The sequence below is a fragment of the Paramisgurnus dabryanus genome, chromosome 6 (genome assembly GCF_030506205.2).
Source record: "Paramisgurnus dabryanus chromosome 6, PD_genome_1.1, whole genome shotgun sequence".
Lineage (NCBI taxonomy): Eukaryota > Metazoa > Chordata > Actinopteri > Cypriniformes > Cobitidae > Paramisgurnus > Paramisgurnus dabryanus.
The window spans coordinates 9179554-9190785 of record NC_133342.1 but is presented as its reverse complement, the minus strand read 5'-3'; the positions used below and the strand labels follow the sequence as shown (position 1 = coordinate 9190785).

At 47.0% G+C, this 11232-nt stretch overlaps 1 protein-coding gene across 1 annotated transcript; it reads left to right on the top strand.

Annotated features, from left to right (window-relative positions):
* Positions 1–2415, top strand: LOC135744108 (E3 ubiquitin/ISG15 ligase TRIM25-like). Its single transcript, XM_073814915.1, has 3 exons — positions 1–1538; positions 1636–1731; positions 1941–2415. The coding sequence occupies exons 1-3, from the start codon at positions 948–950 to the stop codon at positions 2196–2198; spliced, it is 945 nt and encodes a 314-aa protein (XP_073671016.1). The 5' UTR covers positions 1–947; the 3' UTR covers positions 2199–2415.
* Positions 2416–11232: the final 8817 nt, after the last annotated feature.

The window sequence follows — 11232 nt, the reverse complement described above, 5'->3', positions numbered from 1 at the left end:
CTTTAAGTTTTAAGAATGAACAAATTCAGAAATTACAAGTTGTGTCAACTTAAGAAAATTCTGTTGAAACAGCAACACCACAAAATTCTTTTTACAGTGTAGTCCGACATTCAAATGTTAAACTGCATCATGACATCCAAGTGGGGTGATGGTTAGATGTCCAAAGAGCGCACCTAGTTTGCAGGTCGTGTAGACATCCAGAATTTGTCTTATACGGACGGATGCAATATAGACATGATCTGAATGTCCATCAGACGTTTTCTGGGTAGCTTTTAGATATCAGCTGTCATTATGAATATAAGAATGTTGTTGTGTAATCTTTCTAATATGATCACATTAACTACAGAAACAGAAATGCCAGTACAGTGACGACATACATCAAAGGGATTTCATCTGTTATTCACTTTAAGGAATTATCAAAACATTTTATTATAGAATTTTAAGAATACATAAATTAACGGAAAGAGAAACATTGTTAAATTACAGACACTTCTAATAACAACACAAAAAGAAAATATCAAAATCAGTTTTGCTTTGCATGAACTGATATGCAAAGTTATCAATTATCTGTAGTTTAAACTTCTATTTATGTTTTCTTTTCTAAATGTGAATAGTGTAAACTCACCACTAGAGGACAAACACTCACACTGGCTTGGATTTTGAATCAGTTTAGTGACACACATCAGAGGGATTTGATCTGTTATTCTCTTATTTCACTACAAAATTCACTCATATTTATGACAGAGCATTTTCACAAAGGTTTGACTACTCAAGACTGTGACTTTCTGTATGAGACTGACATCTAGTGGACTTGTTTATTATATGACTGACACACCTGTTAGCACACGTTTCATAAACACAACCAGGAAATACTTTGAGTTCAGAGAAACTGAAACTGTTGGGCTGTTGTGTGTTTAGTTTTATTGTTTGTAAGTAAATACGGTGAAATGGCAGAAGCCAGTATTTCAGTGATTCAGGATCAGTTCATCTGTTCAATCTGTCTTGATTTACTGAAGGATCCAGTGACCATTCCCTGTGGACACAGTTACTGTATGAGCTGTATTACAAACTGCTGGAATCAAGATGATCAGAAGAGAAACTACAGCTGCCCTCAGTGCAGACAGACCTTCAATACAAGACCTGATTTAAATAAAAACACCATGCTGGCTGAAGTGGTGAAGATGCTGAAGAAGACAAAACTACAAGCTGATCGTCCTGATCACAGTTATGCTGAAGCTGGAGATGTGAAGTGTGACGTCTGTACTGAGAGAAAACACAAAGCCGTCAAGTCCTGTCTGGTGTGTCTGAACTCTTACTGTCAAACTCACTTTAAACTTCATGAAAAACTTCACACAGGAAAGAGACACAAAGTGATTGATGTGACAGGACGACTTCAGCAGATGATCTGCCCTCAACATGACAAACTTTTAGAGATTTACTGTAAAACTGATCAGCTCTGTATATGTTATCTGTGTATGGTGGATGAAAACAATGAACATAAAACTGTATCAGCTGCAGCAGAGAGGACTGAGAAACAGGTAAGAGATGTGTTAATGTAATCAGATCTGTGTTTAACTGGTAAAATCACTCTAATGTACATTTTATCTGTTTAATTATTATTTCCACATCCAACAGAAAGAACTAAAGGAGACGCAGAGAAAATACCATCAGAGAATCCAGGAGAGTCAGAAGAAGCTTCAGGAGCTGAGAGATGCTGTGGAGACTCATAAGGTGAGTTTTGATCAGAAGAACAACTGCTGTCTGATGTTTCAGATCTGTTTCAGACTCAGTTAGGACTCTCATCCAATCAGTCAGTGAGGAGTTCAGTGCTGGATGACTTTCACTGAAGTCCACTGTGGGTAACAGACTGTGTGATGTACCAGTAAGAGCTGAGTGAATGCTGCTGATTCTAATGCTCCTCTCTCTGTGTGTCCTAACAGCGCTCTGCACAGACAGCAGTGGACGACACTGAGAGGATCTTTACTCAACTGATCCGATCCATTGAGAGAAGACGATCTGAGGTGACACAGCTGATCAGAGATCAGGAAAAGACTGCAGTGAGTGAAGCTGAAGGACTCTTAAAGCGACTGGAGCAGGAGATTGATGATCTGAGGAGGAGAGACGCTGAGCTGGAGCAGCTTTCACACACAGATGATCACATCCATTTCCTCCAGGTAACAGAGATCAGTGATCTTTAGGAAGTGAAGAGCATGTTTTACTCAGATGATATTTTCAGTGTCATGAGTTTATGTTTGTGTTTGTGTAGAGTTTCCAGTCTCTCTCTGTTCCTCCTGGATCTACAGACTCACTCAGCATCACTGTCAGCTCTCTCATCTCTTTTGATGATGTAGGAAAATCTGTGTCTCATCTGAGAGAGAGGAGGATTTCTGTAGAGAAGAGATAGAGAAGATATTTGATCAAAGTAAAGCACCTGAACCTGAGACCAGGGAGCAGTTCCTAAAATGTGAGTCTCAATAAACAACAAATAAACACAGTGATGCTGATAAAGACATGAACAGTGATAATCTTCATTTCAGTCATTTTAAACTCCTCTATAATGATACTCATGAATCAAACTGAATGTGCAGAATAAACAGAAAATAAATAACTGCAGTTATTATAGTAGATGTTGAGTGGAGTGTTGTGGTGTTTATATCAGTGTCATATAAGAGCATCAGCAGGAAGGGAGGTGATGAGTGTTTGTTTGGATTTAATGATCAGTCCTGGAGTTTGTGTTGCTCTGACTCCAGTTTTTCATTCTGGCACAATGACATTGAGACTAAACTTCCTGTAGTGCTTAGATCTTCTAGAATAGGAGTTTATGTGGATAACAGTTCAGGATCTCTGTCCTTCTACAGCGTCTCTGACACAATGACCCTCATCCACAGAGTCAACACCACATTCACTAAACCTCTCTATCCTGGGTTTAATGTTTGTGAATCAGTGAAACTGTGTGATCTAACAATATAGATGATACAGAGAGTCTACAAATAATTTTGTCATATTAGAAGTCTGAACATGCTGAATCAACAACAAAGAAATAATAAGTATTTCATTTACTGATTAGTAATTTCAAATAACTGATTGTAATGTTATATTTTAATAATTGTATTTTGTCCTGTCAAACAGAGGTAGCTGTATTCACAGTTAATATTATTCATCTACAGCCGTGTATTATTTTATGTCTACAAACCACTATAAATAAAATGTTATACAAGCCACTAATATTTATGGATCTAAATTCAAATTAATGTCAATTCACTTATTTTTTTAGACAAACATTTAATTTTGGCATTTAGTTTGACATTAGTTTAATCCAAATTATACAATACTGAATATTCAACATTGGAGTATATTAAACCGTTTTAACAATATGTTTAAAGACCATCACTAAAGTTAATTAATGTCTGAATTGCAGATTGTAAAGTACAATAAAACCATTAAAGAGGACATACCATGAAAATCTGAGTTTTTCCATGTTTAAGTGCTATAATTGGGTCTCCAGTGCTTCTATCAATCTAGAAAATCTGTGAAAAAGATCAACCCAGTTATTTAGTTTTGGTAAACCATTCTCTGCTCTGCATTTGGCTCCTCTTATGATGTTGTAAAGGGATCTTATTATAATAATTCCACCCTAATCTGCATCCAACCACAGCACATCCATTTAGTGCAGAGAGAAAATAATTGACAGAACAACTGAGTTTCAATTTCAACAAACCATCATTATGGCGATCAGTGTTAGCATTTCATCAACTCATTTGCATTTTAAAGGACACACCCAAAAATGCCACATATTTGCTTACACCTACAAATAAGCAAAGGTCACAGCTTGAAACTGAAAACGACCCAAACATCCTGGCCAGTCGTTACACCGTGAACACTTTGCACATTCTGACTTTTAAAACACTTGGGCTTAAAGCATATAATAACAATGCAATTCAAATATAATACAAATAAATGTAATTATATGTGTATATAAAATACAGATATTTATACTAAGATATATATATAGTGCTCGGACCACTGCTCTTTTCGATATACATGACATCCCTGGGTTCTGTCATTCCAAAACATGTCTTTTCCTACCACTGCTATGTGGATGACACTCAGCTTCACTTGTCTTTCCACCCTGATGACCCCACGGTTTCTGCCCAGATCTCAACATGCCTGAGGGACATCTCATTCTGGATGAAGGATCACCATCTTCAGCTTAACCTTGTGAAGACAGAACTGCTTGTCATTTCATCTGAACCAAAGATTCATCACAACCTTTCTATTCAGCTAGGTTCATCGACCATCACGCCATCGAGGACAGACAGAAACCTGGTAGTGCTCATTGATGTTCAGCTTAGCTTCACAGAGCATGTTGCCAGCACCGCTTGCTCTTGTAGATTCATTCTTTACAATATTAAGAGAATTAGTCTTGTTCAGGCTGGACTACTGTAATGTGCTACTAGCTGGACTTCCAGCCTGCACGACCAAACCCCTACAGATGTAAGGCGCAGGTGCATAATACCAAATCAGCTATATTATTGCTGAGAAGCCGAGCAACAGTGCCTGGCCTGAAAACAGCAATGGAACAGCAAATTGTGGCGACGGGACGTGATGTCTCCGTTCCCTTCCTTCAGGGAACGAGGGTTACATACGTAACCGAGACGTTCCCTTTCAGTCGGTCACTACGACGTCACGTCGTGACCGACGAATTGGGAATCCCTACCAAAACGCCACTGCAGCTGAACCCTTCCAGTGCCTGCAAAAGCCCTCCGCCCTCCACATAGAGGGGCGGAACCTAAGGCGAAATGCAGAAGGCCGGTCACTACCTGTTCCTTAACCCACGATAGTGAAGCAGCGAACTGGGGAAGCGTCTAAACTGAGCGGAGCTAGAACACTGCGGAAGCCATCCCCTAAGAAGGTTAAATGGATGACATAAAAATATATGAAACAACCGACAGGTTGCTCAAAAAAGTCTCTGAACAATACATGGTATGTCGAGAGATGCAGAGCAGGCTCTGCTAAGGAAAAACGTGGAGGATTAGAACCCCACGGACTATACACACAAATGAACCCCACGTAGGGGACAAATGTGGACGCCTAGCCTACACAGGTTTACAGAGAATACATCAGTGATAGGTTGACAGCGGATGCTCCGCAACAGCAGCTATCAGGGCGGTGGAGGAGAGGCAAAAACAGTTTTTGTGACGTTTTTGCTCCGATGGCCTTCCATATTGGTGCAAATGTACAGCACCAAAATAGAGGCTCCAAGCCGACACACGAGCCGACCCTCGGCATTCTTAACGAGTTAGTAGAAAGAACCTGAGTGGAAACCGGTTCGACACGAACACTATAGAATCTTGTGAACGTATTAGGTGTCGCCCAGCCTGCAGCTCTACAAATATCTGTTAGCGAGGAACCGCGAGCCAGTGCCCAAGATGATGCCACACTGCGTGTAGAGTGAGCACGTAAATTAAATGGACAAGGCACGTCCTGCTTCTGATATGCAAGGGCTATAGTATCCACAATCCAATGGGACATCCTCTGCTTGGTGACAGCTTTTCCTTTCTGCTGACCACCGTAACAAACAAAGACCTGATCTGAGGTCCTAAAACTTTGCGTCCTGTCTATATACACACGTAGTGCACGAACAGGGCATAACAAAGCCATGGCTGGGTCTGCCTCCTCCAAAGGCAGCGCTTGCAGATTCACCACTTGATCTCTGAAAGGAGTGGTGGGAACTTTGGGCACAAAGCCGGGCCGGGGTCTCAGTGTTACGCTGGATGCAGCCGGCCCGAACTGAAGGCACGAATCATCGACCAAAAATGCATGAATATCCCCTATCCTCTTAACAGAAGCCAAAGCAAGGAGAGTTAATGTTTTCATAGTAAGACATTTAACACTCACACTATGCAGAGGCTCAAATGGGGCTTCCTGGAGTGATTTCAGCACCAAGGACAGGTCCCAAGGAGGAATAGAGGGAGGACGCGAAGGATTCAGTCTTCGAGCGCCTCTGAGAAATCTAATGACCAGGTCGTGCTGACCCACTGTCCTACCGTTTACGGGTGAATGGTGAGCTGATATCGCAGCGATATCGACCTTAATAGTGGATGGTGACAGCCTATTCTCCAAACGACGCTGGGGATACAAAAGCACAACACTAATCGGGCATTCTCGGGGGTTTTCACTTTGGGAAGAACAACAGTCGACAAACAGGTTCCATTAAAGCGCGTAAGCCTGTCTCGTAGACGGCGCTCAAGCAGCAGCAATAGTGTTAGATACCTCTTGCGGTAAATCACTCACATCTTCCGTGCCCCGTCCAGAGACCACACATGGAGGTTCCACAGGTCGGGGCGCGGGTGCCATTATGTGCCCTCTTGTTGAGAAAGAAGGTCCTTCTTCAGGGGAATCTTCCAAGGAGGGGCTGTCGCGAGGAGAGAGAGTTCTGGAAACCAACTCCTGGTTGCCCAAAACGGTGCCACCAACAGCACGCTCTCCTCGTCCTCCCGGATTTTGCATAGGGTTTGCGCAATGAGGCTCACCGGAGGGAACGCGTATTTGCGCATGTTTCGTGGCCAGCTGTGTGCCAATGCATCCACGCCGAGCGAGTCGTCGGCTAGTGAATAGAACAGGCGACAATGGGTCGTCTCTGGGAAAGCAAACAGATCTATCTGCGCTTTGCCGAAATGTCTCCAAATCTGCTGAACCGCAATGGGGTGGAGCCTCCATTCGCCGGGACGCGCAGCCGAGAGAGCGCATCCGCCTCTACATTGAGCGTGCCCGGAATGTAAATGGCACGAAGAGACCTCAAATTCTTCTGACTCCAAGTGAGGAGGTGACGGGCGAGATGCGACAGGTGACGCGAGCGTAAACCGCCTTGACAATTGATGTACGCCACGGTCGCAGTGTTGTCTGTTCGAACTAATACATCTTTGCCCCGTAACTCGTTGCTGAAACGGACGAGCGCAAGATATACAGCCCACATTTCCCAGCAGATGTGCCAATGCAGCTGGGGTGTCGTCCAGACCCCCGAAGCCGCAAGCCCATCGTACGTGGCCCCCCACCCACGTGTCTGAAGCATCTGTGCATACTATCGCATGCCTGGAGACCTGTCTCAGAGGCACACCGGCTCGGAGAAACGCACGGTCTAACCACGGAGTGAAAGTGCGACGACACGCAGGTGTAATGATAACACGGTGAATGCCGCGCAGCCACGCTCTCCTCGGGACTCGATCGTGAAGCCAATGCTGAAGCGGTCGCATATGAAGCAGTCCGAGTGGAGTTACAGCTGCGGCTACTGCCATATGCCCCAGGAGCTTCTGAAATTGTTTCAGCGGGACCGCGCTCTTTCTCTTGAATGTATTCAGGCAAGTCAGAATCGACTGTGCACGCGCTTCTGTTAGACGAGCTGTCAAATCGATCGAGTCCAGTTCCATCCCGAGAAAAGAGATTCTCTGCACGGGGCAAAGCTTGCTCTTTTCCCAGTTGACCCGAAGACCCAAACGAGCGAGGTGTTTTAAAGTTAAATCTCTGTGATCGCACAGCGTCTGACGTGTTTGAGCTATTATTAGCCAATCGTCCAGATACGCGAGAATGCGCACACCTCTCTCTCTCAGGGGTTTTAAAGCCCCCTCCACTACTTTGGTGAATACACGGGGCGACAGAGAGAGCCCGAATGGGAGGACTTTGTACTGGTATGCTCGCCCCTCGAACGCAAAGCGGAGAAACGCCCTGTGTCGGGGGAGAATCGATACGTGGAAGTACGCGTCCTTCAGGTCGATAGATGCAAACCAATCGTTTGGACGAATGCATGGAAATATGCGTTTGGGCGTCAGCATTTTGAACGGCATTCTGTGAAGTGCACGGTTCAGCGAACGCAGGTCCAGGATCGGTCGCAAGCCGCCGCTTTTCTTGGGTACAATAAAGTAAGGGCTGTAAAACCCCGACCTCATCTCGACTGGAGGGACCGGCTCGATCACTTCCTTCGCTAATAAGACAGCGATCTCCGCACGGAGGACGTGCGCATCGGCAGCTCTCACTGCAGTGAAGCGAACGCCGGAGAATTTGGGGGGACGCCGGGCAAATTGGATCGCATAGCTGAGACGAATCGTGCGTAAAAGCCAACGCAACGGGCTGGGAAGCTGTTCCCACCCCCCAGATACCGAGCGAGGGGGACAAAAGGCACGATCGGTGTACCCGCGGCAGGCGCAATGGAGGTGATCGCCGGTGTGTGCGTAATGGCCGCACCGACAGCAGTGTTGTGTGTGATAACACTCACCTGAGTCCGTTGCTGGGTGGGTGAGTAAGGGGGGCTCTGCTGAAGACACCTCACACCACTCGATGCATCCTCTGGCGAAGGAGGAGGAAGACGATGGGTTATGAGCCCGTAGCTGTCTCCTACCCTCTGAGAAGTTGGAGAGCGCGGTGGGGTTATGAGCCCGTGCGTCGCTCTCGTTCTCCTCTGATGAGTCAGAGAACGAGGGGGGGTTATGAGCCCGCTCGTGTCTCCGGCGCTCATCTGAAAACCTAGAGATGGAAGTGGAATTCGCTCTTTTTGTGAAATTGTGGGTGCCGACTGAAAAGTCGGCGGAACAGAAAATTGAAACAAAAGATTCCCCAACTGGCCCTCCTCCGGTGGGGGGAGTGGTGCCTTCACCATCTCCCGAAGAGCGATCCCCTCCATCTCTAGGTCGCCCGTCTCAGGGCCGCTTCGATCTCCTCTTTCCACCCTTCGAAGCGGGCGGGGCGGGCTGCTGATGACCGGTTCCTCACTTCTTAGAAGAGCCCCGGGGAGGAACGGAGGCGGCCGCCGCAGGACTCCCTCGGCGAGGAGCAGGCTGAGGCGCAGACGTGGACGGGGCAGGCGCAGGACGCTTCCGACGTGGCATGATTTGAGCAATGGCCTCAGTCTGCTTCTTGGCCACGGAGAATTGCTGGGCAAACTCCTCGACCGTCTCGCCGAACAGGCCGGTCTGGGAAACCGGAGCATTCAGGAGCCGGGTCTTATCAGCATCCTTCATGTCCACCAGACACAGCCAGAGATGGCGTTCCTGGACTACCAGGGTAGACATCGCACGCCAAGTCGTGACCTCCCGCGTGCAGGTCCCTCAGAGCCTTAGCCTGGTGAACCTGCAGCAATGCCATGGCATGCAGGGCAGAGGCTGCCTACCCACAAGTCTTGTAAGCAGCACCGGTCAGCCCCGATGAGTGCTTACATGCCCGTGAGGGGAGAGTAGGCTGGTCCCGCCAGGAGGAAGCGACACCGGCCGGACACAACTGCATCGCGACCGGCCGCTCCACTGACGGGATACCAGTGTACCCCTTGGCATCTCCACCCTCGAGAGAGGTGAGGGGTGAAGGCTGAAACGGCCGGTTCCGGGCGGAAAATGGGGTTTTCCACGACTGCGTCAGCTCTTCATGCACCTCGGGGAAGAAAGGCACCGGGGCCGAGGACTGAGAAGCCCTGGCACCCCCGAGGAACCAATCATCGAGGCGGGACGGTTCAGGTGGGGGAGGTTTAGTCCACTCCAAGCCGACCGCCTCCGCCGCCCGAGCGAGCATGGCTGCCATCTCGGGGTCGAACACAAAACCTGCAACCTGGCCCGAAAGCGGGAGCGGATCCGGATCGACGTCCGAGGCTGACAACCCCCCCTCCGACGTTACGGTGGACATCGCGTCAGGTGGACGCTCGACAGAGCGCGAGAACACCGTAGAACACGGGCCGCTCGTCTCCATCGGGACCTCCGCTGGCAACGGATCAGGGCGCTGGGAGCTGCTGGACGAACCAGCAGACCGACCCAGCACCGTTATACGGAGGTCATCCTTCGCAAGTCTGGTAGCTGCGCCCTTAGCAGCACCAGACTTGGAAGGCGGGGGCCGTTGCCGGAGGAACGACACCCGTCTCCGCAAATCCGCCATAGTCATGCCCTCGCAGACGGAGCATGAACTATCACGCAACGCTGCCTCTGCGTGCTGGAGCCCCAGACACGAAAGACAACGCTCGTGGCCATCCCGGGGGGCGATGAACACACCGCATCCAGAAACGGAGCACGGACGGAAATCCATCTTTAAAAAGACGACCCCGACCGTGACACGAATGAGTGGCTGTCTTTAAAAAGACACAAAGCTCAAACGTGCTGCTCTTTCAGGGAAATCACTCTTTTGTGCGAGCTGGTGAAACACACAGGGAGAGGCAAACGCACTCACTCGAACTCAAGTCCTAAAAAAAGAGACAGAGAGAGAGAGAGAGAGAGAGAAGGGTGGAGAAAACACTGCGAGCCTCCGCTGAGGTGTCTTTGCCCAACCAACTTCAGCAAGCTGAGATCTTTTCTTCCCCTCACAGAACAGGATCTACGAAGATCAGTTGAAAGCTTCTCGAGAGCAGATGTCTGCCGGCTTCGAAGCAATAAAGCTGATTTGGTATTATGCACCTGCGCCTTATATACGCACCTGGCGGGGCGGCGCCGGCATTATCCAAATACCTGCATGCCAAGTTCATTGGCGTTTCTGATAGGTCTCGAAGTAGATAGGTCACCCGCGAAGCGGTTCCCAATTCGTCGGTCACGACGTGACGTCGTAGTGACCGACTGAAAGGGAACAGGCAACAGTTGCACTTTCAACAGCCGAAGCTGAATATGTAGCACTCAGTCAAGCTGCACAAGAGGGTACCTGGCTGAGACTATTACTGAATGATCTCGGAATGGATGTTATGCCTACAATGATCCTGGAGGACAACCAATGAGCTATTGCAATCGTGATCCAGTGGATCACTCAAGAACTAAACACATAGACATTCGCTACCACTACATTTGTGAATGTGTGCAGAATAGAACTAAAATATTGTCCAACAAATGACTAGACTAAAGTTTGAATATCTTAAGAGAGAGATTGGGCTTTTTCCCATGTAATTGTGTAATGTAATTACTGCACTGTTTTTGTGTTGAGTAAAAGAATGGTAAAAGTAAAGGTAAAAGGAGTAATAAAAATGGAATCTTACAAAGTTTTTTTGTTGTTGTTTAGTCTAAATAACAATGATCTTGATACTGAATATGAAGGAGAGCATGGCTCTTCTTAATAATATAATTTAGTATGAAATGCCTTAATGCCATTGTAAAAATTTAGTGGGAGTGTTGTAATACAGTAATTTTCACAATGAGTTGTGCTATTGAGTTTAATTAAGTTGCCGTCAACTGTCTGCTTGTAGTTCCGGTTGTATCTTGTGAATAAACAAGTTAAAGCAAT

Coding starts and splice junctions, on each gene's coding strand:
- LOC135744108 (XM_073814915.1), top strand. CDS start 948: ATGGCAGAAGCCAGTATTTCAGTGATTCAGGATCAGTTCATCTGTTCA. Junction 1,539..1,635: donor CAGAGAGGACTGAGAAACAG/GTAAGAGATGTG, acceptor CACATCCAACAG/AAAGAACTAAAGGAGACGCA. Junction 1,732..1,940: donor ATGCTGTGGAGACTCATAAG/GTGAGTTTTGAT, acceptor GTGTCCTAACAG/CGCTCTGCACAGACAGCAGT.